The sequence below is a fragment of the Amblyomma maculatum genome, chromosome 1 (genome assembly GCF_055883805.1).
Source record: "Amblyomma maculatum isolate TAMU_Amacu chromosome 1, ASM5588380v1, whole genome shotgun sequence".
Lineage (NCBI taxonomy): Eukaryota > Metazoa > Arthropoda > Arachnida > Ixodida > Ixodidae > Amblyomma > Amblyomma maculatum.
Window position 1 is genome coordinate 59,096,354 of NC_139344.1, and position 25,233 is coordinate 59,121,586.

At 45.2% G+C, this 25,233-nt stretch overlaps 1 protein-coding gene across 2 annotated transcripts in view; it reads right to left on the reverse strand.

Annotated features, from left to right (window-relative positions):
- Nucleotides 1-671: 671 nt before the first annotated feature.
- The window catches only part of Lim3 (Lim3 homeobox protein), a 144,411-nt gene continuing 119,849 nt past the window's right edge, over nucleotides 672-25,233 (reverse strand). For both annotated transcript variants that reach the window (XM_084584754.1, XM_084584760.1), the window contains exons 2-4: nucleotides 14,002-14,176; nucleotides 2,738-3,213; nucleotides 672-1,575 (exon numbers count right to left, since the gene is read on the reverse strand). In XM_084584754.1, coding sequence (XP_084440880.1) covers nucleotides 1,334-1,575; nucleotides 2,738-3,213; nucleotides 14,002-14,176 — 893 coding nt within the window. In that variant the 3' untranslated portion in view covers nucleotides 672-1,333. The remainder of the gene's footprint in view (nucleotides 1,576-2,737; nucleotides 3,214-14,001; nucleotides 14,177-25,233) is intronic.

The window sequence follows — 25,233 nt, forward strand, 5'->3', positions numbered from 1 at the left end:
GCACGGGCAAGCGCCTCTCACGCCGATCAATTCTTATTGACGTTAATGGGAAGAATACCAAGTGAGCAATGCAATTCAGCGGCACTGAAAAATAAAGAGATACGGGCATACGTAGCACAATGTCCACGACAGAATACCGCTCTACTGGAAAGGCTTGTTACTACGATGGCTCAGCGACCGTTACACACTGCTGAACGGCGTTGCTTCGCACGGTGCTCTTGGAGTCCAACGCGCATTCCTCATTCAGTCTGAGGAAAACAAGTTATGAGATGAGCGCTGCTTAAATAGCAGTTGCATTTACGTATTTCCAACGTAAATGCAACTGCTATTTCCAAGGGAAGGAAAGCGTAGCAGGGGGCGGCAGAAAGTTAGGTGGGCGGATGAGATTAAGAAGTTCGCAGGGGTCAAGTGGATGCAGCTAGCACAGAACCGGGTTAAGTGGAGAGATATGGGAGAGGCCTTCGCCCTGCAGTGGGTATAATCAGGCTGATGATGATGATGATGATGAACGTCATACCTAAATCTCACTAGCAAACATTCCGTCGTACAAGAATTGATAGCTGAAAAGCCAATTCTTTTTTCTCACCATGTGCTGCTAAGTGCCACCTCCGAAACACCAACGAGAATCGCATTCACGTAAAAAAAAAAAAAAGAAACGTAATATACGCCAGTTTGTGTATGAGGAGCAGCCAGATAAACTTGCACGTTACTAGTTGGCGTGAATAATGCACTAACAGCATGAATAAACAGCACGGACACTCCTTACCTCTCCCAGGAATTCTGTACAAGACCTACTTTTCCGCCACTCACGCGAGGAACCAAGTTCCAATGCAATCACTGGAACTGAATGAAGTGCGAGTGCCGGACAAGTTACCTTCGGCAACCGCATTGTGAAACCGCCATGCTTTTTTGTTGTCATTTTCGGTTGGGCGCAGGCGTGGACTAGTTTGTGGCTCTGGTTGATCGAGAAACAGCCCTGAGGAAGTGCAAGAATAGCAGAAAGACGGCACATACCATCTAGCTCGACTTTGCGCTACTGTATGCCGTCTTTTCGCCATATTTGTCCTTCCTCACTACTGCTGTTCAGTTCCCACGGTGTGGGATAACACTTGCACGCGGTAGCAATGGGCTCTGCTCATGTCCACACGCTCCTACCCTTGCCTTCACCGCAACTCTAGTTCAAGACAGAGGCGCAACCGGCGTCGTTCTTGTGACCGCAGCGACGCTTCGTTGCGCCGGCACCCACGGCCGATGGCGAGGCGAAGCCGAGGGAGCACGGTCGTCGACCGCGCCGATAGCGCGCACCGGGCCTCGCGGCGCGGACCGCCGTGGCTCAGAAGTTCGCTGACGAGGGCGTGCTGTCCATGTCCTCCAGCCACGAGGCCGGGCTGGGCGGGAACTCGCCGTAGGTATCGTCGCCGCGTCCCGGGAACTGGTCGCTGGGCAAACCGAAGTGGGGCCCCAACTGGCCGCCGGGGCTGGCCGGGAAGTAAGATGAGGCGCCGCTATGGCCCGACTGCTGGCCGGGAGAGCCCTCCGGGTCGCTGCCGGTCAGCCCGAAGGGCTCAGAGTCCTCTGGTGCGGAAACCGGCACGGAAAAAAAAGAGCGGGCGCCAGGGACGCCGTGAGCTGAGGCTCGCCACAGTTCGCCGTCCAGAAAGCAGCGTACGCGAGCACACGCGTCAGTCTTTCCGCCGCCTCCAGGACGGTACTGCACTCTGATACAGCTGAAGAACGAAGCAAGAAATGCTCCTAAAAGCAGGCCCTACAGCTAATGACACACCCCATTTGCCATGACGTCGCGGTTAACCACCTGCGATGCTACGCCCAAGGTGGCTGAAAGCGACATCATGGCAGTAGGTCGACGAGGACCTCATTTGAGAACAATGGTTGCTTCGTACTTGAGCTGTATCCGAAAATTATAGGTCACGCCTTCGTCTTTATGGTTCTCGACGTTTGTTTTTTACTCGCAGTTTCTAAGCGGCTGCTATGCACTAAGTTTGGGAGCAAAAGTGAGCCTGCTGAGAGCAGTGTAAGGCATCTGACTAACCTTGCAGTTCTGAAAGGTCCGGCGTGAACTCGAAAGCAGTCGCGGGCTCGAGCCCTGGCCAAGACACCGTTCCGCGATTAAGTGAACCAAGTGCAATCTGTTATTGCCCTCTCTTCCATACGCTGGCCATCTTTTAGGTAGCCGTTCGTTTACAGCTGACGCATGAAGAAGGCTGTGACGATGTATGCATCGTCATCTGGAAGCTACCGTTTTAAAACTGCACGACAGCGGCATGCTGAGAAGCCTTTGACAAGCTCTTAACAGCTCTATAAGCTAGTGTTTCTCCGATTTGCAAATGCTTCTCCTCGAGTCCAACATACTGTCACGTGCGCTACACTGGCTCAGTATTAACATGTATTTCTTTACACTCATTCTTACGGGGCGCCTTACCACTCGGGACGCGGAAGAGGCACGCACGTCGCCTTGGAGTTCGATGTGCACGGAGCCTATGGGGGACCTCGGGGTCAATCTGTGATTCTTATTTTTTTTAGTTGAAAATTTAAGGTGAGAGAACTAAAAATCGAAGCTTATTATTTCATTCCGAAAGTTTGGACCAAGCAGGCTGCCCGCTAAAAATCCGGCTGCCCGCTAAAAATCCGCGAAGAGGGGAATTGATAGCGGGCAGTAGGTCGAACAGCTTGCCTCGTGTGGCAAGGTGCCCTCTGATGTGTGTAATGGCGCGCATACCTGGATGGTCCTTGACGTCCCGTTTTATGGTTGCGCCAGAGGACGAGCGGAAAAAGTCCCCCCAGCGGGTTTTGCCAGCGTCCTTCTTGAGGCGCTTCTCCTTGGCGCGCCTGTTCTGGAACCAGACTTGAACGACGCGCATGTCCAGCCCCGTGTCTTGGGACAGCTGCTCACGAACGTGGCGCGCCGGCTTCGGGCTGTTATTGTAGGCGCTCTTGAGAGTCTCGAGCTGCTTAGCTGTGATGGTGGTGCGTGGCCGCTTGCTGGACCCCTCGCGCGCTTTGGCCGCCTCGTAGTCGGCTTTGCAAACTAGCTTGTTGTCCTCCATGAGGTAGAACTCGTCACCCGTGTTCAGCTGCCTCTTGCATAGGATGCAGGCGAAGCAGTGCAGGTGGTAGACGTTGTCCTGCGCCCGGCGCACCACTTGCGTCGGCGGAATGCCCAGCTCACAACCGGCGCATTTGGTGCCGTACCGCCTGCAAAAAAACGTGCACAGGTTACCCTGGGTCTCACGGCTCTGTTCATTGTTGTAAACAGATTAAAAGGAAGGTGACCCATCTAGCAAGACAGGTCCGTTCGTAGAGAGAAGGATGTAAAAACTAAACGATGCTTGTCAAGATGATTCAAAACGGTTCATGTTTGGCATTGCTGGTACATAGAAGCACTAGCACTGCATGCTTATGTAGAGCCGCCCCGCCGAGATGTCTCAGTCGGTAGGGCCCTCGACCGCTCAGGGTGAGGATGTGGGTTTGATCCCTGCAGCAGGCGGCCGCATTTAAATGGAGGAAAGCCAGGCTCCCGTGTACTGTGTGATATCAGTGCACTTTAAGGAATCCTAGGGCGTCGAAATTATTTCGCGGAGTCCTCTACCACAGCATCTCTTATAGTCCATGTCACTTCGGGGCATTAAGCCCATTCATATACCTGACCACACTTTCTTTAGAGAAAGCGATATACTAAAGATGAGAATGATATCTCTGTTTACTTGTGTTAAAGGAAATAACGAATAAGCGCTAAATTCTCACTGTCTTCAAATCGTTTCCCAAAAACAGAAATAGTATGTCTGTTTCAATAAAAAATTCATTCTACCTAAGTGTGATACTCTCACGTACTCGGCGTCTCGGAGCCATATACGGAGGCAAGGAGCTTTTATGCCACGGGTCAGTCCAGAGAGAACAACAGGAACAGCACAGATGCTAAAGCGCATGCAACACTTCGTCGTCTTTGATGATCTTGATGATGTATTGGTGGCCGGCCCCTTTACAATGGGTGGACACAAACAATGGGCCCAGGCCTAAAGAAATAAATACTACAAAAAACAGAGGGAACAGAATGAAAGATGGAATGAAATTTAAAAAATTTGAGGGTCTCTTAGAAGTCTCTTAAGTGAGGAATGGCGAAAACCTACCCTTCCTCTTATCATCGTTTGCCTCTTGTTGGCGTTCGTTGCAGTGCTACATATAATTATAATTGGTTTACAGGAGAGGAAAGGCACAGTATCTGTCACAATTTCTCCGGCAAATGTGTTTGGACGGTACACCATCGCTCCTATCTCATGTCATTCCTTGGCGCGCGTTCAAGTGTGGCATTGCAGATGTCAGGAACGCTGACAAGGAGAACACATCTCGCGGAATCTTGCGCGTAGATACAACGGTCCCTAATAGGAGGCATTGGCAGATATCGCGTACAGATCTGGCGCACAAATCTTGCGCACACTCTCGCGTTCGGAATTTCGTTCCATGAGCCTAGAAAGGCTTTCGCCTTAAAAAAAAAAAAAAAAAAAGAATGTGCGAAAGCTGTGTCCTTTTTCGATGCCTAGCGCCAGGCTCTGCGCACAGTGAGTGGCTCCCACTTTCAATCATACGCCACCTGCCGGTGGCAATACGAACAACCCTAAGCGAACTAGTTATTCGGCTATTTCATTCTGGAACTCGCTACCACCGACATTAATATGCTGCTTAACCCCGGAAATAATGAAAAACAAATTCGTGCATTTTAAATTGATGAACCGGATTCCTTGAGGACCTTTACTTTTTTCCCATTAATACATGCATTATTGTTTTCATTTACTCAGTTCAGAAATGTTGTCACAAATGTTTCTATATATTGCATATATCAGTTTCTTGCTTCTACGCATGCGGAGAGTGAATCATATCCTGGGTTTAGAGCAAATAATAGCTAGATTGATCGTTTTATCCCTTAAACTGCTCTATTTTTTTTTTTTTCGTTCTTGTTTTTAATTGCTTGTCTCCCGCTGCTTCGCGGTGGAGAGATATTTCTGCGGCGGAGTATCTCAAATTCCGCAGACTGAGAACAAATATTTCGGTCGAGGCTAGTTGGTGCATGGTATTCATATGCATGGTAACAGATGAGCTCAAGTACTACACAATCCACGGAGAAGAGACAAGAACAAGGATCGGCGCTACAATGAATCCTCTAAATTCCGCTGGTGACGTCAAATTATATTTCAGTGTAGATCTCACGTTTCATTCAGAATGATCAGTGTGCATTATTTCTTCTTTTTCCCGAGCACTTCGGTGTAACTAAAGTAACCTTTGCCAGTTCGCTTGCAAGTTGCTAAATAAACCAGCTTTTCAACGAGCCTACAGGGCAAAGCGCGAAGCGTGTCATTGCTAAGAAGGCGGCTATGGCCCTGTTGAAGATACAAGGCGGGGTGGGTAGTTCAGAAAGAAAGGCACTGTCATCAATCAGTGGACGAATGAAAGCAAAGACCAGCTAGCCGGCGCACGGCTTAGTAGCTGTGTGGAAACAAAATTTGGTAGTGGTGGCACAGGGGTGACAGCGGCTGCTAGTAAGAGAGGCAGACTCATGGCAAGTGACTATGTTCAGTTCAGGCGTTCAGTCGTGTCCGACTCTTCGTGACCCTATGGACCATGTCACGCCACGCTTTCCGAGTAAGAGAGGCAGCGCGTCTTAATTAAAATATCGGACGTATCTGTTCATTTGCACCGTTTACGCTTTATTTGTGGGCCCTGACTATGCTGTGGTTGGCCTGACCTTTTGAGATAGCATTATAATTATAATAATATTTATTTAATTTCCTTCCGTATCCTCAAGCTCACACCTCATGGTATGCTTTAAATCATGCTCTCATTCCTGCCAATTTCGATAACCTAAATAGCGTAAAAAAAGGTCAGTCAGGCTGCTGACAAAAAACACAAAATTTCGCACAAAAATGTCTAAACCTCCGATTCTTCGTAGGATCAAGGAACCGCGGGGAGCTAGCAGTCTTAGCTATAATTATCAGCTGACTTCAAATCCCGAATCGCAACTAGGCCCTTAACGGTAGTAGATAAAAGCTATTTATCAAAAGCTAGTTAACCATTAATTAGCACAATTGGGTTGTTTTCTGATTACCGATAATGTTGATATTATTATCTCGCAGAAGCCGAGTTTACTTGTTTAAAATAAGCCCATTTTTAGAAATTGATGGCGTGCTTGCCTGAAATCTTTGCCATTATCGATGCATAAGCTTTTGTAAACAATATTTTTCGGTTGTTCTAGCACTAAAGCCATGTTCCGGCCTTTTCATCTGCCTTCTCGTTTAGCAAAATATTACACTCTGCGGAGGCCTACAAGAATAAAGCTGGCTGACCTACGACTGTGCCCAAGTAATTCAGGCCTCACCGGTCAGTGCAGAACGCGACGAATAGATTACACGCCATCTAGGCTGGGTATTCACGTTCTGGTTTCGGACAAGGAAAAAAGGTTTTGCAGGGATGCGTTACACGGCCAAGAAGATGTCTTTTTTATTGGTGCACCCTGGCATTTGAAGCATTAAACTGCTCACTTTCTCACACTAAGAGTGCCTGTTCTCGAAGTTGAGCTCCAATGCGAGTGCATTGACATAGTATGGTAGCGCGGTATGATATATCGTGAGTGAGCTGAAAATGCTGTGCATGACTACATCCGAAATGAGAACGGAAAGGTCGCTTTGTTACGCAAAATAAAATGTAAACAAACTCATTCTATACCACCTGAGGTTGTCCTAAAGTCGGAAAGCGAAACTTTATGGAAGCATTACAGGACGAAATGAAAAAAGAAAACAAAACAAAAAAAAAACAAAAAAACAGAGGCCCTGCTTACAGTCCTAAAGGGATAACAAGGCAGGTTTCCATAAACTATTTTGCTTTTGTAGCGGATGCCATCCTTCTTCGTTCTAGTTCCGACTTTATTTTTCGCGCCGAGAGCAAGAAAACCAAAACGAAGAAAGCAGGAAGCCTCAAGAACCGGCACAGCACCCTCGAATGCAGGTGCCTGACCAGCCTTTAATACACTGCTCGAATGAACTATTGAGAGTGTGCCGAACACCATCTGCCAACCGCCGGGATCGCACCCCGTACCAGCATTCCTACGACCATGCGACAGTTAATAGAGAAAAGAAAGATTAGAAGCCCGCTGAAGCTTCCTGAAGCGCCCTTAACACGGTCTTTCCATTCCGCGAATAATTTCTATTTTTTGTTTAAGTTGGTTTTCAACGAAATGAAGGAGCGGAATGTCACTTCTGAGTGGACACATACACTTGGCAGAGGCGCATATGTCGTCGGTTCGAATTCTTGTCCCAAACTGGCCTCCAACGTCACTACAAGATGGATGCTAAACGGGAAGCGAAATGGTATGACGTCACCCTGACTTGCGCACAAAGTACAGTTGCTACACAATTTGATATGAAATTATGTGCGTTTTTCCTCCGACCCCGCTTTTTATTTTCCTGGAGGGGGAGGGGGGGGGGGGGGGGGTACGGCGACGACAGAATTTCGGCCGAACGAGCTGTGTACCCTTCGCGTAAAACCTTATGTTAGTGAGCCAAAGAGCTTTAATGAAAGTGCAGTTCATGGCAGAAGCCGAGAGCGGTTGAGCAGTAGTTATTCTCATTTTTTTTTTAGGCAGCCGGCCCAAACATTAGTAGAGAGCTTGCTAATTGGCGCGTATGTTCACGCATGGTTTGAACCCTCTATTTGTTCGACAATAAGAAATGTAACTGAAGTGAGCCGACTGAGGGAATTTTCCAATGTTACCTTTTCGATCCTATTAGTCGGGAATTGCTGGTCGATACGGACAGTGGTCACAAATACTTCTTTTTCCGTGCGTGTCAGTGCCACAAGTGAAGCCACAGCCCAAGGAAAGCAGCCCATTTCAAGAACTTCAAAAAGGGTTAAATCTAGAATGATGACGAGCAGCACCAAGCGACCGCATCATTATCGGAAGTGCTGCAACCGCAGTGGCGGGCGTGACGATGGCGCAAGACACTGCAGGTCGTCCCTTATCGTATCGAACGGGGCAGCTGGCGGACAGGATGCGACGGCCCACTCTGACGCGTGGCGCTGGGACGCGTCAAAGCGGCCCCAGTGGAGGACGCGCGCTCACGCATAGCAGGAAGCCAAACGTGTAAACGTGCCAGCCCCATAAACAGAAAGCGGGGGTGGAATCCTCCGCTCGGCGCCATCGCAGGAAGGGGAGCAGAGCGGCCGACTCGGTAGCGGCACTGCTGCCCCCGCGCCCAAACCGCAGCCGCGTCGCTGGAGCCGGCGTTTCGACGCGGCAGATGGCGACGCAGGCGCCACGCTCCGCTGGGCGCGTGACCACCTCGTTTCTGGCCTCCCCTCATTCGCTGCGTTTTTCTCCCGTTTCTCTTTAGTTTTCCTATGGCGTGTGTCCGCACATGTATATGTATCTCTTCACGAGGAGCGGCGGCTTTCAGAAGCATGCGCGCGCGACTTTACGCGAGCTCTTCGCGCAGTTATTTATAGCGGACGTGCGAAGAGCCGCTGATCCGTTCTCCGGATTAGCGCGGCACATCATCGTTCTAATCTGCGCGGAGCCCCCAGCCACCGAGTCGCAGCCACCGCCCGACACCACTGTGGGGCTGACAAGACGGAGGTGGGGTTAGAAGCCTACGCAGAGTGGGGCGTTAGGGCGGTTCCTATGGGGTAAGCGCTATAAGCTTTCGGCGACATTGAAGCGCTTCTCCTCGCGTTAGCTCCGAAATGTTTCTTGGCTGTGTGAGAATTAACACGCAATGAGAAACAGCGATGCTGGTTAGCCCAGCTTCGAATGAGTAATCGGCTTCTTGGAGAAACAAAGTTTGCGCTCATGGGTGGATGATCATTTTATGACAGTTCAAAGAAAATCGCACAAATCTGCGCACCGAAATGTAGATGGTTTGCTGGAGTTTATGGGCGCTAAACTTTCCGAAACAAACATGATTAATCACAAATTTAGCGCAACCACGTATGAATAGCTGCGCAGTCGCGCATTAAGCTATTCAGTAATATAATAGCTGATTATAGTTCTCATATCTCCTGGCCCTGTACAATATAGTAGCGTTTTTCAACAAGTCCGGGCGTGTCGGCGGGAAGAATTTTCAATTCCGTGGCATTTCTTAAGGACATTACTAGTTTTCTGTTTATTTTTTATAACATGAAGGACGGCTTATTAGAAAAGCAATTCACCTTTGATTTTTTATGTGCATTAGTCTTCATATACTCACAGAAGAAAGGGAAAGACGGCGGCTCTAAATTCGATACAGATTGTGTCATAAAACTTTCAGACGATCCACGATAAAAGGTGGTGAACATCGCTACTTTCATAGGTAACATTTATAGAGCAGATCTTCTAAAATCCCGTCAGTCATGTAGGCTTTCCCTTACGCTGGCTTTTATCCCCCAGTGCAATGACTGAATATATGCAAAAAGCAACAGAAAAACTGTCATTATGTACGCTTTGCATAAAACAAGAAAAATTGATATGCGTGGGAGCACTTCTTGGTCAATCGGCCGCGCCACATAAAGCATATCTAAACCATACACACATAAGCAAGAAAGTTATAACGCGCACCTTCGCAACTTTCTCGACACAACGTAAAAATGTAATATATATACGGGTCTTTTTTTTTTCTCAGGAAAGAAGACGAACCACCATCAGAGTGTTGGAAAGGCCATTCCATCCATCTCCTATAAATTTTCACTCTCTTAATATATATATATATATATATATATATATATATATATATATATATATATATATATATATTGCACTTTAAAGAACCCCAGGTGGTCGAAATTTCCGAAGTCCTCCACTACGGCGTCTCTCATAGCCTGAGTTGCTTTGGGACGTTAAACCCCACAAACCACAAACCACATATATCGATTACTAACGTTAGTTATTATTGAAGACTAATTAGCTAATTTTTTTATTTGTTCACTTGAGAGAAAAGTCTGGAAAAACGGCTAGCTACATTGTTTCCATCAAACTAGTGTTTACGGAAAGTGACCTTTTTCTAGCCGAAAATTACGTCTAGCGCTATATATAAATCTTCCTCATGAACGCGATGTCACATCCCAGATAACAAAATCCGCTTTCCAGTGCCGTGCTATCTAAGATGGAGCTAGTTGTACGCACTCTGCGAATGATTTAAAATAACAGCTGATCCCGTGACATCACTTTATGAAGGCCTATAAACAGGGCGGCGTAAGTCGTAACGCGATGGAAACAGCTTATAGTCAGCCGTTTTTCTAGATCTATAACTTTTGTATTGACACGCTATCGCTCAAAGCAATAATGCAAAAATAGTTTATTTAGTTTACTAATTAACCTTGGTGAATGAAAAAAATACTACAGATTAGCGGAGGGGACGCTGAAGAACTTTGAATTAGTTTCACTGGGTTGAGGCTCACCGCATTTTTTATAACCTTAGTTGCAGGGACACCCGGTATATATATATATATATATATATATATATATATATATATATATATATATATATATATATATATATATATATATATATATATATATATATATATATATATATATATATATACTTTCCGTTTAATTATCTTTCCCCTAAACAGATTCGTTACTAATTTCTGTGATTATCTAAGCAAACATTAAAAAAAAAGACATAAAAGGACCATCCCCAACGCTTTCCTTGGCCTCGCCGACTGTTGGCTTCTTTCCTTCATGTATTATAACGAGCACCCTCATTTCCCCCTAATTGATCTGCACATATATATATATATATATATATATATATATATATATATATATATATATATATATATATATATATATATATATATATATATATATATATATATACATAAAGGAATTACCAGGAATTTAGAAACATAACCATGGATTATGCAGATTATGTCGGAAATAAATCCGCGCTTATGTTTTGGAACTGCTGCCCATCACTATTTAGTAATCAGCTGCAATCACATCAGGTGCATATATATATATGGAGAGAGAGAGAAGAAGGAGGTTTGGTTTGGTTTGTGGTGTTTAACGTCCCAAAGCGACTCAGGCGATGAGAGAAGCCGTAGTGGAGAACTCCAGAAATTTCGACCACCTGGGGTTCTTTAACGTGCACTGACATCGCACAGCACACGGGTGCCTTGCTTTTCGGCTCCATCACCGCCGCCGAGGCCGGGATCTGATCCCGCATCCTTGGCAACAATCATTCGAGCGCCGCAACCCCTGCGCCACCCCGGCGGGCTGGGAAGAAAGGAGTGTAATGTTCTTATAGCGCAGGTGGTAAACTGTCACTCCTGAAACGGCTCCAACGCCGGACGTCCTGTTCTCTGCTTTGAAATCTCTAAAGAAATAATTAAAAAGTGGCGCAAGACGTAGCGAGTGATAGATGCCCATAAAATCTTCCGTGAAACCGTGAAGCAACTGGCCACTGCCTTTTCGTCTGCACGAAAAAATACGCAGAACAAAAAAGAATGCAAAGAATGCGAATGGAAAGAAGAAGAAATTGCCGCTATGAGCAATGCCCATGTATATATATATATATATAGTAATCAGTAAAAGAAAAAAAAAGATATAAAGCACAATCCCCAATACTTTCCTTGGCCTCGCCGACTGTCGGCTTCTTTCCTTCACACACACACACACACACACACACACACACACACACACACACACACACACACACACACACACACACACACACACACACACACACACACACACACACACACACACACACACACACACACACACACACACACACACACACACACACACACACACACACACACACACTCCGGTTCTCTTCCAACTGAGCTACATCGACCGCTGTCCCCCCGTGCTACTTTCTTGTGTAATAATGTTGTCTGTATACGAACCTTGAGAGTGTTCACCAGCGCCACCCTCAACCATAGCGGCGGACGTGGAACGTCCTGTGTTACCGCCAGCGTTATGTAGAACGTGATCAAGAGCAAGCGCGAAAGCTGTGCTAGAACCCTCTTACGCTACCTATGGCCTCAAGACTGCCAGATCCGAGACCCCCGTAATCTACAAGCAGATAAATGAAGGATAAATGAGGGTGCTCGTTATAATACATGAAGCAAAGAAGCCGACAGTCGGCGAGGCCAAGGAAAGCATTGGGGCAATTGGGGCAAAGAGCACCGCACGCGATATTCGGAGGTCGTGGGTTCGATTCCCACCATCGGCAAGTTGGTTTGCTTCTACTTTGTGTTTAATTATCTTTCCCCTAAACAGATTACATCACTAATTTATGTGATTCCCCAAGTAAAAAAGAAAATTAAAAAAAGGCATAAGGTACCATCCCCAATGCTGTCCTTGGCCTCGCCGAGTGCTGGCTTGTTTCCTTCATATATATATATATATATATATATATATATATATATATATATATATATATATATATATATATATATATATATATATATATGCGTGTGTGTGTGTGTGTGTGTGTGTGTGTGTGTGTGTGTGTGTGTGTGTGTGTGTGTGTGTGTGTGTGTGTGTGTGTGTGTGTGTGTGTGTGTGTGTGTGTGTGTGTGTGTGTGTGTGTGTGTGTGTGTGTGTGTGTGTGTGTGTGTGTGTGTGTGTGTGTGTGTGTGTGTGTGTGTGTGTGTGTGTGTGTGTGTGTGTGTGTGTGTGTGTGTTGTTTTTCTCCCTCGCTGAACCTTTTTGTGAAGGACTGCGTCTCTCGATGGGTGTGTCTTTCCTTCGTTTCCGTACAACTGCGAAGCATGCGACCATACCCTTTCCTCCTCCCAAGCACCCTCACGCAGCCAGACGTATCAGGATAGTAAACAATAGCCAAGCATAAAGAGAGAGGGAGTGGGAGGACGAATGTGCAGGGAAGGGCAACCCCATGAAAGGCGGTAGAGCAATCATTTTAATGCGTGCCGGATCCTGGGGATTCAGCGGGAAGAGGGAAATGGCGCTCGAAGGAGAGGCCACACCCTTCCCTCCTAGAACTGGGATCGCGCGGGCTGTATTGGGAAACAGGGAAAGAATCACATTGAGTGGGAAAGACAAAAAGGCTGCGAGCGTTATCACCTCACGTTCGCCATCGTAGCAGGAGAAAGAGCGATGGGACAAGAAAGGGCCTGAACGTTTATTTTTCTCCCCCTCTAGTTTTCAGTTTTAGCGTGGCAAGTCCTGAAGTTGCACTTTGTGACCAAGTCCCTCCACGCTAGGATCTCTATGGGAGGCTTACAGCGGTCAGAAAGAATGGTAACAGACGAGCCAGGTCAAGGTTCTCACACATTGCTCGGCTCTTCAGCCTCAACAAGGCTGCAGCACGGAACCCGTAGATGTCGTCATCCAACCTTGGCACTCGACGGCTGCAAGTCTTCATTCGGCGTCCTTTTTTCGTACATTTTTCGTTACGAATTCAACACACTAACCAGCTGCTTTGTCCATATTTGCGTTATTTGAAGTTTTGAACGCGTGCGAGTACAGCGGCGAGCGTGTTTTCCTGTACCATTTAGCCTCTTCCGAGCGGCTGCGATGCAGTGCAAAGCATTTGTCATGTCTTTTCTTTGTTTCATCTGCAACGCCTCACATACCCAGATATTTTGGACAAGAACTTTTTATAAGGGGAGGTTGTTTACGAATGCATTGTTTTTTATCCAAAGCGTAATATTGTACCTCAACAATATATCTGCAGATCTTCGCTCGTTACGTTTCTAGTTCTTTAGTGTTTATGGTAAAAGAAAAAAATGCACTCTATCAGTTTTCTGAGGAAGTCATAACTACTTCGTGCGAAAACAGGACGAATTTGAAATTCAAGACTTTGCTACGCAACGAATGCTTAGCCCGATCCTATCAATATGTTTATAACAATAGGTCGCAATATTCCGCAGTTGCCTACCAATTAAAATTAATGTTCAAGAAAGCTGGACTTAGCACATTTGCGCATAAATGTGGGTCTCTCCTCGCCCAACGCAACGGACTCGTCACGGCGCATGCGCAGTGCGTACTTGAAGAAGTCGTCCTTGCAGTAGACGTGTCCGTTGCGGGCGAAGCACTTGTTGGCCAGCTGCGCCTGGCAGTCGGCGCACTTGAGGCAGCGCGCATGCCACGACCGTTCCAGCACCTTCAGGATGAACCGGTCCAGGATGGGCTTCTCGCACCCGGCGCACTTGGGGATGCTCGCTGCAAACAGGAAACGGTAGAAAGCAATGTGTACCTTTGGCACCAACTGCTGCTTACCAGCGCAACAAATCGCTATTGTCTGGCGAGGGAAGTGTACCAAACGCATGCCATAGAGCAAATGAGTAAATAAATGTTTAACGGCTTTCTGAGGCAAGTACAGAACAGACGTATACTCGCCCCGCATTCTGCAGCGCATTTAACACGTTTTCCCAGCAACTACAACCCCTCGCTTATTCGAATTAATTATAATAATTGTTTTGTATAGAACATTTACAATTTGGAGATTTCTTTTTCTAGAAAGCCCTAGTTTCGCTTGGTGTTTTTGCAGAATAAGCATACTCTAGAAAGACCCTTATGGCTTAAAGGTATTCGATTCTAGTTCAGTATATAACTTTACATCTGCCTATAAAACAAAATAAGAAAAAGGATCAGCATTGTATATTTTCTAATTCGTCTAATAATGGGTTAAAAGGGATAAAAATTACAACATATTTACGTCCATTTCTTGGCAGGGGTAACAAGCAGCAAAACATAATGTTAGTGATGTTTGCCAGCGCGTTGTTTCTGGCAAGTGGCTATATGGCTAGTGACTATAGCCCATAACCATATAGCAAGGACAGTGTCAAGTCTACGCTTCGTTGCTTGTAACTTTGCTTCTGTCGCTTCTTTCGTGGTATATTTAACAGCCTTTTGCGTAAGCTACTTTGAAATACATACGTTCCGCATCACGGGGATATCTGAAATGCGTATGTAACCAGGAATATCGCAGGAGGTTAACTCGCGCCATGTTGTCATCCCTAAATGGGAGCCCTGAGTCTCAAATGGCTCTTCGGACAAGTGCGTTCAATGCAAGGTACTTTTTAGTGCTCATTCCCATATTTCAAGATTAAATGAATCGCTTGTCAAAACTTTGGCTTTACCCACGGAGACACGTCTTAAGAACTTTCCCTGTGATAGCTGCTGGAAAACGTACTTTACGATGCAAAGACTTTATTATGGGCACACAAGACACGTTCGTCATTTTTCTCTACTATGCGCAATAATTATAGCGGTCTTTCGAACACTGCACATGCCAAGCGTCACTATATATAGTCAAGCTGCCGAGTGCAATTTTACCTGAATTACATAATAAAACTATATTTTAGGCAATTCATTCATTCATTCATTCATTCATTCATTCATTCATTCATTCATTCATTCATTCATTCATTCATTCATTCATTCTCGGCAGTAAACATTCAGAACTACAGATCCCTTACTTGTCAAAGGAAACAGAGTTTGAGCATTGTGTCGATGATTACCACGTATTTAAGTTCGACAGGCATCCTTTTTTTCCCGTTTCTTACCTCCTTTTTCTCATGCCACGTAATAACTAAAAGTAATCTTCCATTGTATTAGAGGAATAACGAAGAAATTCGTCTTTTTGCGCAAGCTGGTTCAAAACATTCATATTGGAGGGGCATGTGCATATCCGGAACAGCATCCGTTTTCTAAGTCTCCAACCACGACCACGAAAGTTTCAAAATAACGCACAGGGGTGAAGAAATTGCTTGCATCGCACGAAGTAAGAAGCGCGAAGACTGAAACACGGAGCGATATTTGAAACGCACAATATACATTTTTTGCTTGGCGTAACAGCTGTATCCCATAATTAGAAAAAAGAAGAGCACTTGCTAGGTTAATTTTTTTTTTTCTCTTTACCACCAACAGTTTAATTCCACCGCCAAGGACTACCTGCGCCCGCGCATAACCCGGCATACTAGGAATGTTCATGCCCACAGCCTTACGCCGTACTTTTCCCGCACAAACCTCTTCAAACGTCCTTTCTTTGTTCGCACTATTAGCCAGTGGAACAGCTTGCCAGACCACGTCTTTTGCGCGCGTGATCCTGACGATTTTAAAGAGCGCTCGTTCCCTTTTATCTGAGTTTTATCTTGTTTGTCTTCGGGAATGTATTGAAGTCGACAGTCTTATGTTTCGTATCCTGTATCTCGCGAAGTGGTGTCATTAGACAGTGTTCATACAGCAATCCCTGTTACCACTGGCTGTCTTCATATTCTACGTGCATTTTTATAGTTGTGTTTTTAGATTTTTTTTTTCTCTCGTTCGAAGTGTGCTCGGATGGAATTTATCTTGGCTGTTGTAATCTTGCCCCCTCTGCTTGGCCTTTGGGCTGCAGTATTTTGTAAATAAAAAAATTAAAAATAAATAAATCATTTTATCTTTTAAAATTTCGTAATTTTTATTCTTGCATCATTTCTTTTATTGAAGAGGTGCGAGCCAAGGAAAACTTTTGAAAGCTCGGGCAAAGCGAGCTAGCCCGCCACTTTGTTTATAAAATCTATCTGTCTTGTCTCTACCAATCGGATGGAGCAGTATGTCAGTCATTGAATAATATTCAGCAGGGGTTCGGCATTCAATACTGGTGGACAGCCAAAAGGAGACTTTTTTTTTTTTTTGTTTCTTTGAAGGGTACCTGCCCTGTGTCCCTCAAGAATATCTCCTTCAAAATGACAAGCAAAGAACAACGCAAGCGCTTAAAATATGCGGACAGATGGCGCGGAGAGCTTGAGTACACATCGACACTAAGTGGCCCACGCTTCGGCTGAAAGGTAACATTTGCATATATCGCAGCACGCGCTCAGTTATGTTCATTTAATAGTTATTCTCTGAATGAAGAACACATGACAAACCGAGAGCATGAGTCGCATCCTTTTCTCCAGTTCGAAGTGCAAAAGCACGAAGCAATTTAATGCAATGCTTCCAGATTTTCCAATGCATAGGCTGCAAGTGTTAGTAAGCACGGGAACCAGGTGTGTAAGCTGGTTAATGACAATACATTCCTTTTAGTGAAAAAAAAAAAGAGTTATACGGAGAGCAATGTCATAGATAATGCTGGATATCTAACCTGTTGCATGTGCCCAAAGAACTCACATAATTTGCTTTGCAAAGGAATGCGTATGCGAATCTATTTCAGCCATGAGAAGAGCAGGCACTCGCTTATGACAAGTACGCTACCTCGTGCAAAGATACACTTAAGAGGACACTGAATACTTTCATGTGAATTACCACATTCAAAAATTCTGGAAAAGCGCATTTTTCTACGGGAAGTTGTTTACGGCTGCAATATTCTGCACATTATAAGCTTACGCCTTACCAATCCATATGCTCCAAGATTTCCCCTCAGGGCACATGTACTCTTATCCTATTAATTGACGAATTATTGTAAAAGAAGAGCAGCTTGTGGAATTTCTGTGGCAGACCTAACTACTCTACTCGATGTAAGTGCAGAACAAAATTGAGATGGAAAATTTGTTACGCATAGTGGGAAATTAGACCGGTTCTTAAATATGTTCATGGCCGTGTCTTACAATATTCCACAGTCGTTTCACCATTAAGAGACGTTTATGAAAATGAGTTTGAATTCGGTCGTAGCATAGCCTCACATATCCTCTCAAAACCCGAGGCCGGCGCATGCGTTTTGGTTGAGAAATATACCGCTGATGGCGTCACCTGTATTTCGTTCCTCGGTTTTGTAGCTTTGCAATTTAACAGCTGCGTTTTCGTTGGGGCGGCCACTTTATGATTAAAATGCGGTACTCTGTCGAAATAGCCGAAATTGTATTTGTCCTATGTTTTCTTTTAAAGTAAATAAGCATGGCAAGAGTGGCGCGTCTGTAGTAAAAATGCATATCGTAAATACAATAACGCTTTGGGGAAGGTTTTCGCTCGTGTTTTGCGATCACGAACGTCGGGGTCGCTCGAGCAACAGCAACTGCAAAGAAATGAGTTTGAAGCAGCTCTTTTCAGCACAATAGCCACGTCAGCGGCACAGCTAAGACGCCACGAGGCCAAGAGCAATGGGCCAGGCCTAAGCACGCAGAAGGCCCTGGCTGGCGGTGAAACAGCAACTCCACATCGCGCGCGCCGATATCAGAGGCATCGGAATTCCGACGTACTACACGGCTATACATCTTCAACCTAAAGTTCTGTGTGTCAGTATTTATTCGTCAGTTACTATTTACGTTGCCGAGCGTGTCAGCGAGCGTTGAATAGTGGCCGCGCAACTTTACGGTGCAACAAACTCGAGTTAAGCAAGTTGAGTGAAAACATAGCTATTAACAGAGAATATTTGTCGACCTATGCGGGAAGAACTACATGGTTAATAGAGGGTCATCTTCTCAGTAAACGTTAGCTTAAGCCACAGCGTGCATTGTTCAGTAGAGTTCTAGAACTAATAGCCAGACAGCGCTTATTTTACCGAAGTTTTTGGGTGTTCTATTACCGTACATATCATATGTATGTTCATTTTTATCGTACGGTGAATTCAGACAATTTGAAAGCAACCTTTGTTAGCCGGCGGAAAATTTCTTTAGTGCCGTCAAAATATATATATATAATCCAAATCGATATTTGAATGTCTCGTTCAGCCCTCTTCTCCGTGTACTATCATTTGCGCTTGCATATGATCCTGAAGCTAACCGTATATAAGCAACGGACAATAAGCACATTTTGCACCTGCTACAAAGCGTTTAAACCATTTTCTACTGCAGCAGCTTCCTTAAATTTAAGTATTTAATTATGCTACTGATGACGCCCACATTAAAGGTCCCTTTGTTTGCGCGACGTTGTAAGCAATGTTATTGTCTCTTTGCGCATAAAATTTGGATTTCATTAGGAGACAGCGAGAAAACGTTTTCGAAAAAAAAAAGAGCAAAAAAAAAAAACACTACTATGTTTCCAGTCTGATTTCGATGCAGTCACAAGAGCAAACAATGACGTCGGGAAGCGTAACATCTCCCTCGCACGCACTTCGCAGAGACAAAACCAAAGCGGAGCTCCGCTGTCCTAGCAGTGTGGGAGGCGGTGCCACCCAAAGCGTAACGAGACGCGTTGTCACTACGGCGGGTCTCGACCCCCTTTGACGGGACCCGCAAGGGCCCCAGCGACGGCCCATCTCGGCCGGCGACGAGACCGCAAGCGTAATCGGCGGGGCCTGATCCAGTTAACTCCGTCGTCTCAGCGTCAACGGCGCCGGATGACAGCAACATAATCTTGTCCCTGCGGCTCTTCTGGGGCTCGTTCCTCTGCTCGCAGAGGAAGAGCGCTCTGAAGAGACGATGCCGCGGTGACGTGCCGAGTTGCCAGCCGTCTTGTTAGCCCCGGGGCCGCAGCGAGAGAGAAAGGAGAGCGCCTTGACAGGTCAGACGTCCTCCCTCTCTCATGAACCCCCTTAATTAGATCAACTTTGCCGCTCTGTGAGCATTGCCCAAAGGCCAAACACGCAGGGCCCGTACGTGCTGGCGCACAAAGAGTTATTCAACGCTAAGCCCGAAAGAACGACGACGAGCAGAGTTTGTCTAGAGGTGGCTTCCTACAGACGTAGCTGTTGTTCGTCCTTGTGCGGAAGAGCGATGGAAAGAAGGTTAGTCTTCCCTGCTCTCCTCCCTTAACATGTAGGCTTTCTTTTTCGATATGCCCCAGAGAAAACAAGGTCAACACGAGAGTTTACCCAACGAGTGAACGTCGTTTCGCCTTTTTTTTTTTTTTTCATATCGAGTGTCCCCGTCTCCATGTTGAGCGGAGAAATGGAATTCGCGGCCTCTCGGCTCTACCACCTGTCAACGAGTGGTGTCTCGCCCAGGCGTCAGACTAACTGCTAATGTCAATATGCTCAACACTCGAGTCCTGACGGCGATGATCGAGAGAACTGCTAGACCAGTTTTTTTTTTTTCGTTTTTTTTCTTTACCCTCAGAAAGAAAGCGGCCCCACTGCCAATGCATGGACTTAACCCGCAGACTTAAATAAAAGAAAGGGACGGGGTGGCCTGAAACCAACAAGAATAGGAGAGTATGGAAGTGGAGGGGAGGAGGTGGGCGCATGTACACACAAGCAGGCGCACACATAAAAAAAAAAATGCGACGAACGCTGGTGGTCGTGCATTAGGACGGGGGTCGTGAAAGATCGTTCCGATTGAGGGGACACTTTTCGATGGTAAAGCGAGCGGAGAGGACTCGGGAGGAGGGGGAAAGACCAGTAAAGGGCAAGCCGCGCTTAGGAGGCGGTAATCACAAATTACGGGGAAAACATGGAGGGGGGTGAAGAAGAGAGGCGAAGGCAGTTAGCGTAATTGAATAAGCAAACAAGCCTAAACTGAATTACGTCCCTCGATGCAGGCCGCTCATTTGCAGGCCTTCGCTCCGGTTTTTTCATCGCTCCTGCGAGCGGAACCGAACACCCTCCGGTGTAACGTGTTCAGCTGTGTGTCCCCGATGGCTGAAAGAGAACATGCATGGGGCGGGAATATATATGCAGAATAAAAGTAAAAAAAAAATGGGCCCGGCGTAGGGGAAACTTGCGCGCGCAAAGTGCACGCGCGATTTTAGATGCGTAACGATTCACCAGCGTGCTCGAAAGCTTCGCACCGTACATTTTGCGGAGTATAAGCGAAGGGTGGGCGGTTTAGTAGGAGGGGACGTGGTTTTAAGGAGTATTCTTTGCAAGAAAAACGAAACGAGTCGTTGGCAAATGCGCTCTGTGATCGCATTTGGAAACAGTGGTGAGGTTTAACGTTTTAAGAACTAGACATTTGTGTTCCGCCTAGCACCACGAGGCAAAGCTTTACACATGGAATTGGTCTTGCATCATGTGTGTAGCGGTGCGCCAACAAAATATACGAAATGACCGCACAAGACATATGAGCAGACTTTCAACATAACTCCATTTAGTTGTAAGCGGCGCAACTTATGCACGGTACAGTCTCTGGCCGTACAAGCCCTTAATTGTGTGCAGGCATCGGAGGTGGGAAGAAAAATGCACCACGCAGGTGTGGCTGGTCTGGTGGCCAGACTGCGCGATTGCTTACAGTACTAAGCAGCAAATGAGACGTGTTCCGAGGTGACCGAGCGATAAATACGGTGGAAAATCTCTGTCCATATGTAAATGTCCTGAACTCAGAGCCAATAGCCCAGTTTTCTGTCAGTGTTGGATCTAGACAAGTGAAACACAAATTATGGTCGTCGCGACCAAATAACCACGCACAGATAAAAAACAGCATAATCCCTGAATGGCAATATTAAGCCCCTCTTATTTCTTTCGGAGAACTGCCAGCGGGCAGGCACGGCGTGAATGCGTAAATTTTAACTTCTACTGATGTCTCATGTGTTAGCATCCGGTGCCGACTGGCCAGGCAGCTCCATGTCTGGGCAAATTTTTGTGCCAAAGCAGTGTACTTCACAGAGCAACGCTTACACACAAATGAAATTGAGCTACAAGGAATGGGCATCATATATGAAGTATTTAATCTTTATTCGCGCGTACATGTCCGGAAAGCAAACTCTGCTTAAGTATCTGTACACCCCAAATTTTAGTGAATGCTAAAACTGCTGGTAAAAGCGTTCCACACTTTTTTTTTTTTGCGCAATAAAAAAAAGCACTTTTTTTAAAGTCAAAGGTAGCTGCTGAAATATTTTCGTTTTGCGCCAGTCGGAATCATTGCTTCGCGGTTGCTAAAAAAGTATTTCGTGTTAAAATCCTTATTGCAAACGTTCGTAGTTTTTGTAACAGGCTCAATGTATACCTTGGTTATTCGTAAAAATTATAGCAGCTCTGAAGTACCAAACGACAAAGAAATACTGTAACCACAGGATATCTACGGTGCTATTTGAGCCTTTTATCATCACTTTTTGGTCGTCTGCGTTCTTTTTTTTTTCTGGGTGCTGAAGATTCTCATAATTAATAATCGACTAACCAGCATGAATAGTTTGATCCTTCTTTTTTTTTTTTTTGAGCGCGGACTCTAGATCGCTTGCATGCAGGCTAATATTTATCCTTGAGTGAAGACTGCGAAGGTGTGTGAAAACGCCTTCTACTCGCCAGATGACTTGAACATCATGGTATCTGATTTTAGATATATTCCGTACTAAGATGTGTACACCTAAATACAAGATCTGTCGGAAGCAAAACATTTTCTTGACAAGAGTTCTTTAGTAAATTTTCTTTTACCTTCGCTGCACCATGTTCAGCAATATATGGAGCACAAACGAAAGGGCTGTTTTCATAATGAAATGCTGTAACACGTATTGTATTAAAGATAATATCTACGGACAATTCCTCAACACTGGTAATACTGATGACTTGACCGCTTTTGAACAGTATAGGAATCATTTAAAAGAAGAAACTGCGCACTGCTCGTAAATAGTACTTCTTAAGTTCTCAGTGTGTCAGCTCTACTTCTCTCGCGCTAAACCTCAAGGTCATCTGGTTCCGAACATTTGACCTTGAACTCTCGTGCATCGTCGGCTTCATTTTCCAAGGTCCTGCATCTGCGAATATACTAGTATCATCTGCGCCATCAACACAGCGGTGCTGCAAAACATTGCCCCAACTGAGTTTCGAACCAACGCCGGAACCAACAGATTAGCTTCCCTGGCCAGGACATGACGGTACTATGCTTTTGTATCAGCCAATAACTAGTGTAAAGCTGCAACATACTCTCGCGCTGTGCAGTAAACGTCGTCGTCTTCGTTAAGTTTCATCTGACGCTCCTTAATTTAACCTAGGTAAATACGCCGTACACGTACGTCATCTGGGCGAGTGCGGGCGAGGTCCGCGAGCATAGCGTCGGGGGTATCCACAAGGCCGCGCGACAAGAGGAGGCGGCGCGGCGTAGAGGAACCCTCTCGCCAAAGACAGAGACCGTAGCCGTACCAGACAGACTGTCGAGACCATCGAACAGCTAGAACTCAAGACTATAGCCCGTTGCCGGGAAGCTTACCAAGCGCTGAAGAGAGCCAAGATCGAAGCGACTGCGGCTGCGGCCGATGGCTTAATTAAGCTCATTATATTTAGTTCAAGGATACCTGAAGCTGCATAATTTTGGACGTCAAAAATATGCCGAGCGAGTTGCTTTGAGACAAATTAAAAACGCTTCTTCGTCGTGATTATTTACGGAGCTGCATCAGCAAACCAACGATTAGTGGCAAAGATGTGCAAGAGGCGAAACTGGCTGATGCTTTCAATATTTGCTTTTTCGCAAACGTGAGCACACCTGGTAGTTCCTGAAACGCATATAAATATCTAAAAAACAAATATTTATTAGTACAGCAGATCATAATACAGGGAGTGATTTTAACAGTCATAAATTTAGATAAAAGCAGCATGCATATATCAATGAAATCCGCAATAAACTTGAATATGGCTCCTCTGTATGGAACCCGGCTCTGGCAAGCTAACACAATCATCCGAACGTGTTCAAAATAATTCCGCTCGATTCTATTTCGCATCTACTGTAGGACTGCCATCATTTCCACCATGAAACGAACTCTCGGTCTACCGTCACTTGCTTCTCGCCGTTGTTCGTCTCGTAGCTGCCCATTTCATAAAATTTACTCCTGTAACACCCACCTGCGCAGTGAACTAATCTCTTGTGCGTACTATCATTCAGATCGCATCGACCACATTCACAAAGCTCGAATTATCTCTTGTCGCACTGATTCGATTTCGCATCATTGGGCACAGTAGTCGAGTGCCCTAAACACTGTACCAACATGGCGGGGCCGGCATTGCGGGTACTAATAAAATTAAATTAAACGCCAATAAAATCAGTAAAATACATCGCAGATGTCGTAATACCAGTCCTTGCGTATATATTTAAAAAATGCCTGGCGACATCGAGATTTCTGATAAATATGCAAATTGCAGAGGTAGCAATGCTTTTTAAAAGGATAAATCGAAATTAATGGGGCAGTTACCCCCCGGTATCTATTTATTCTGCATTTTCAAAGCCTTTCAAAGAATAATTTACTGTTGCGTCGGAAATGTTGCTGATCACAGCAAATAATTAACACAATACTTGTCTGGGTTCCGGAAGGGCGTGTCTACAGAGTTTGTCCCGCTTCCTCAATAAAAACAAATTTTAATGCAGTTTGAAAGCAAGTCAATAGTGGTTGGCCTATTTATCTACCTTTGCGAGGCTTTCGATCAGGTGAATTATTATGTTCTGCTGCATAAGTTGGACATTTGTGGTATGTGAAAGCGTGGTTTGCAATTAATACAGTCTTATTTATACCATTGGCGTCAAGTCGCCCAAATTAATAACTCGGGATCACGAGTCCTACCACTTCTTCGTGATATTCCAAGGGCAGTTAATGGGCATCTTGATATTTAACCTCTATACATATAACAAACTCGTTAGCATTACTGACAGCGCCAAACTTATTATTTAAGATGATGACGCCAGCATTTTTCTTTTTTTTGCTGGTAACAGCCATAAACTCATCTCCGATTGTAAGGACATCGTAGGTCGACTACAGAAATGGCCCTCATACAACTGTATAAAGACTAACGAAAACAAAACAAAAGCCATTGAATATTGGCCGGAAAGTAATTGCGTTCCTCTATATGCGAATATTATTTTAAACTATCATCCTGCTGATATTACTGAGCGTTTCAAATGTATAGATGTGATAATTACTGCCCCCAATTCCTGAGAATCTGATGTGAACTTATTAACTAATTTACTCGAATAACCGCTGTAATCGATCGTCTCAAATAGATTATCTACGCGAAAACAAAAATATCAGTTTACACCTCCCTCTTCTATTCATATGTTAACTACTGCCAACATGTCAGCCAACTACATTCTGTAGCATACAAAAACTTTTGCTATCCAAAAACGATATTTACGCTATGTGTACAATGCTGGCTATAATGCGACCATTTTATTTTATTTTATTTACATATGCCTTACAGGCCTCCAGAGAAGCATTGTGTAAGGGGGAACAAATACAAAGATATCCGAAAAGTGGGTTAAAAACAAAATCACAATCGCAAGTACAGGGAAACAATGGTAACTACACAAATCTATAAGCATAATATACAACATATCGCAATGCAGAGGGAGTTATAGGAAGTACTAAGCAACAAATCATGTAGCGCAAGCGAGAAGATTGCAAGGTATTATAGAGATTCGTAAAAACAAAAAAAAATGTAGATTCAACTATAACACAGAACTACTGCGCCGCGCCAAAGCAGCCCGGAAGTGATGAGAAGTTAA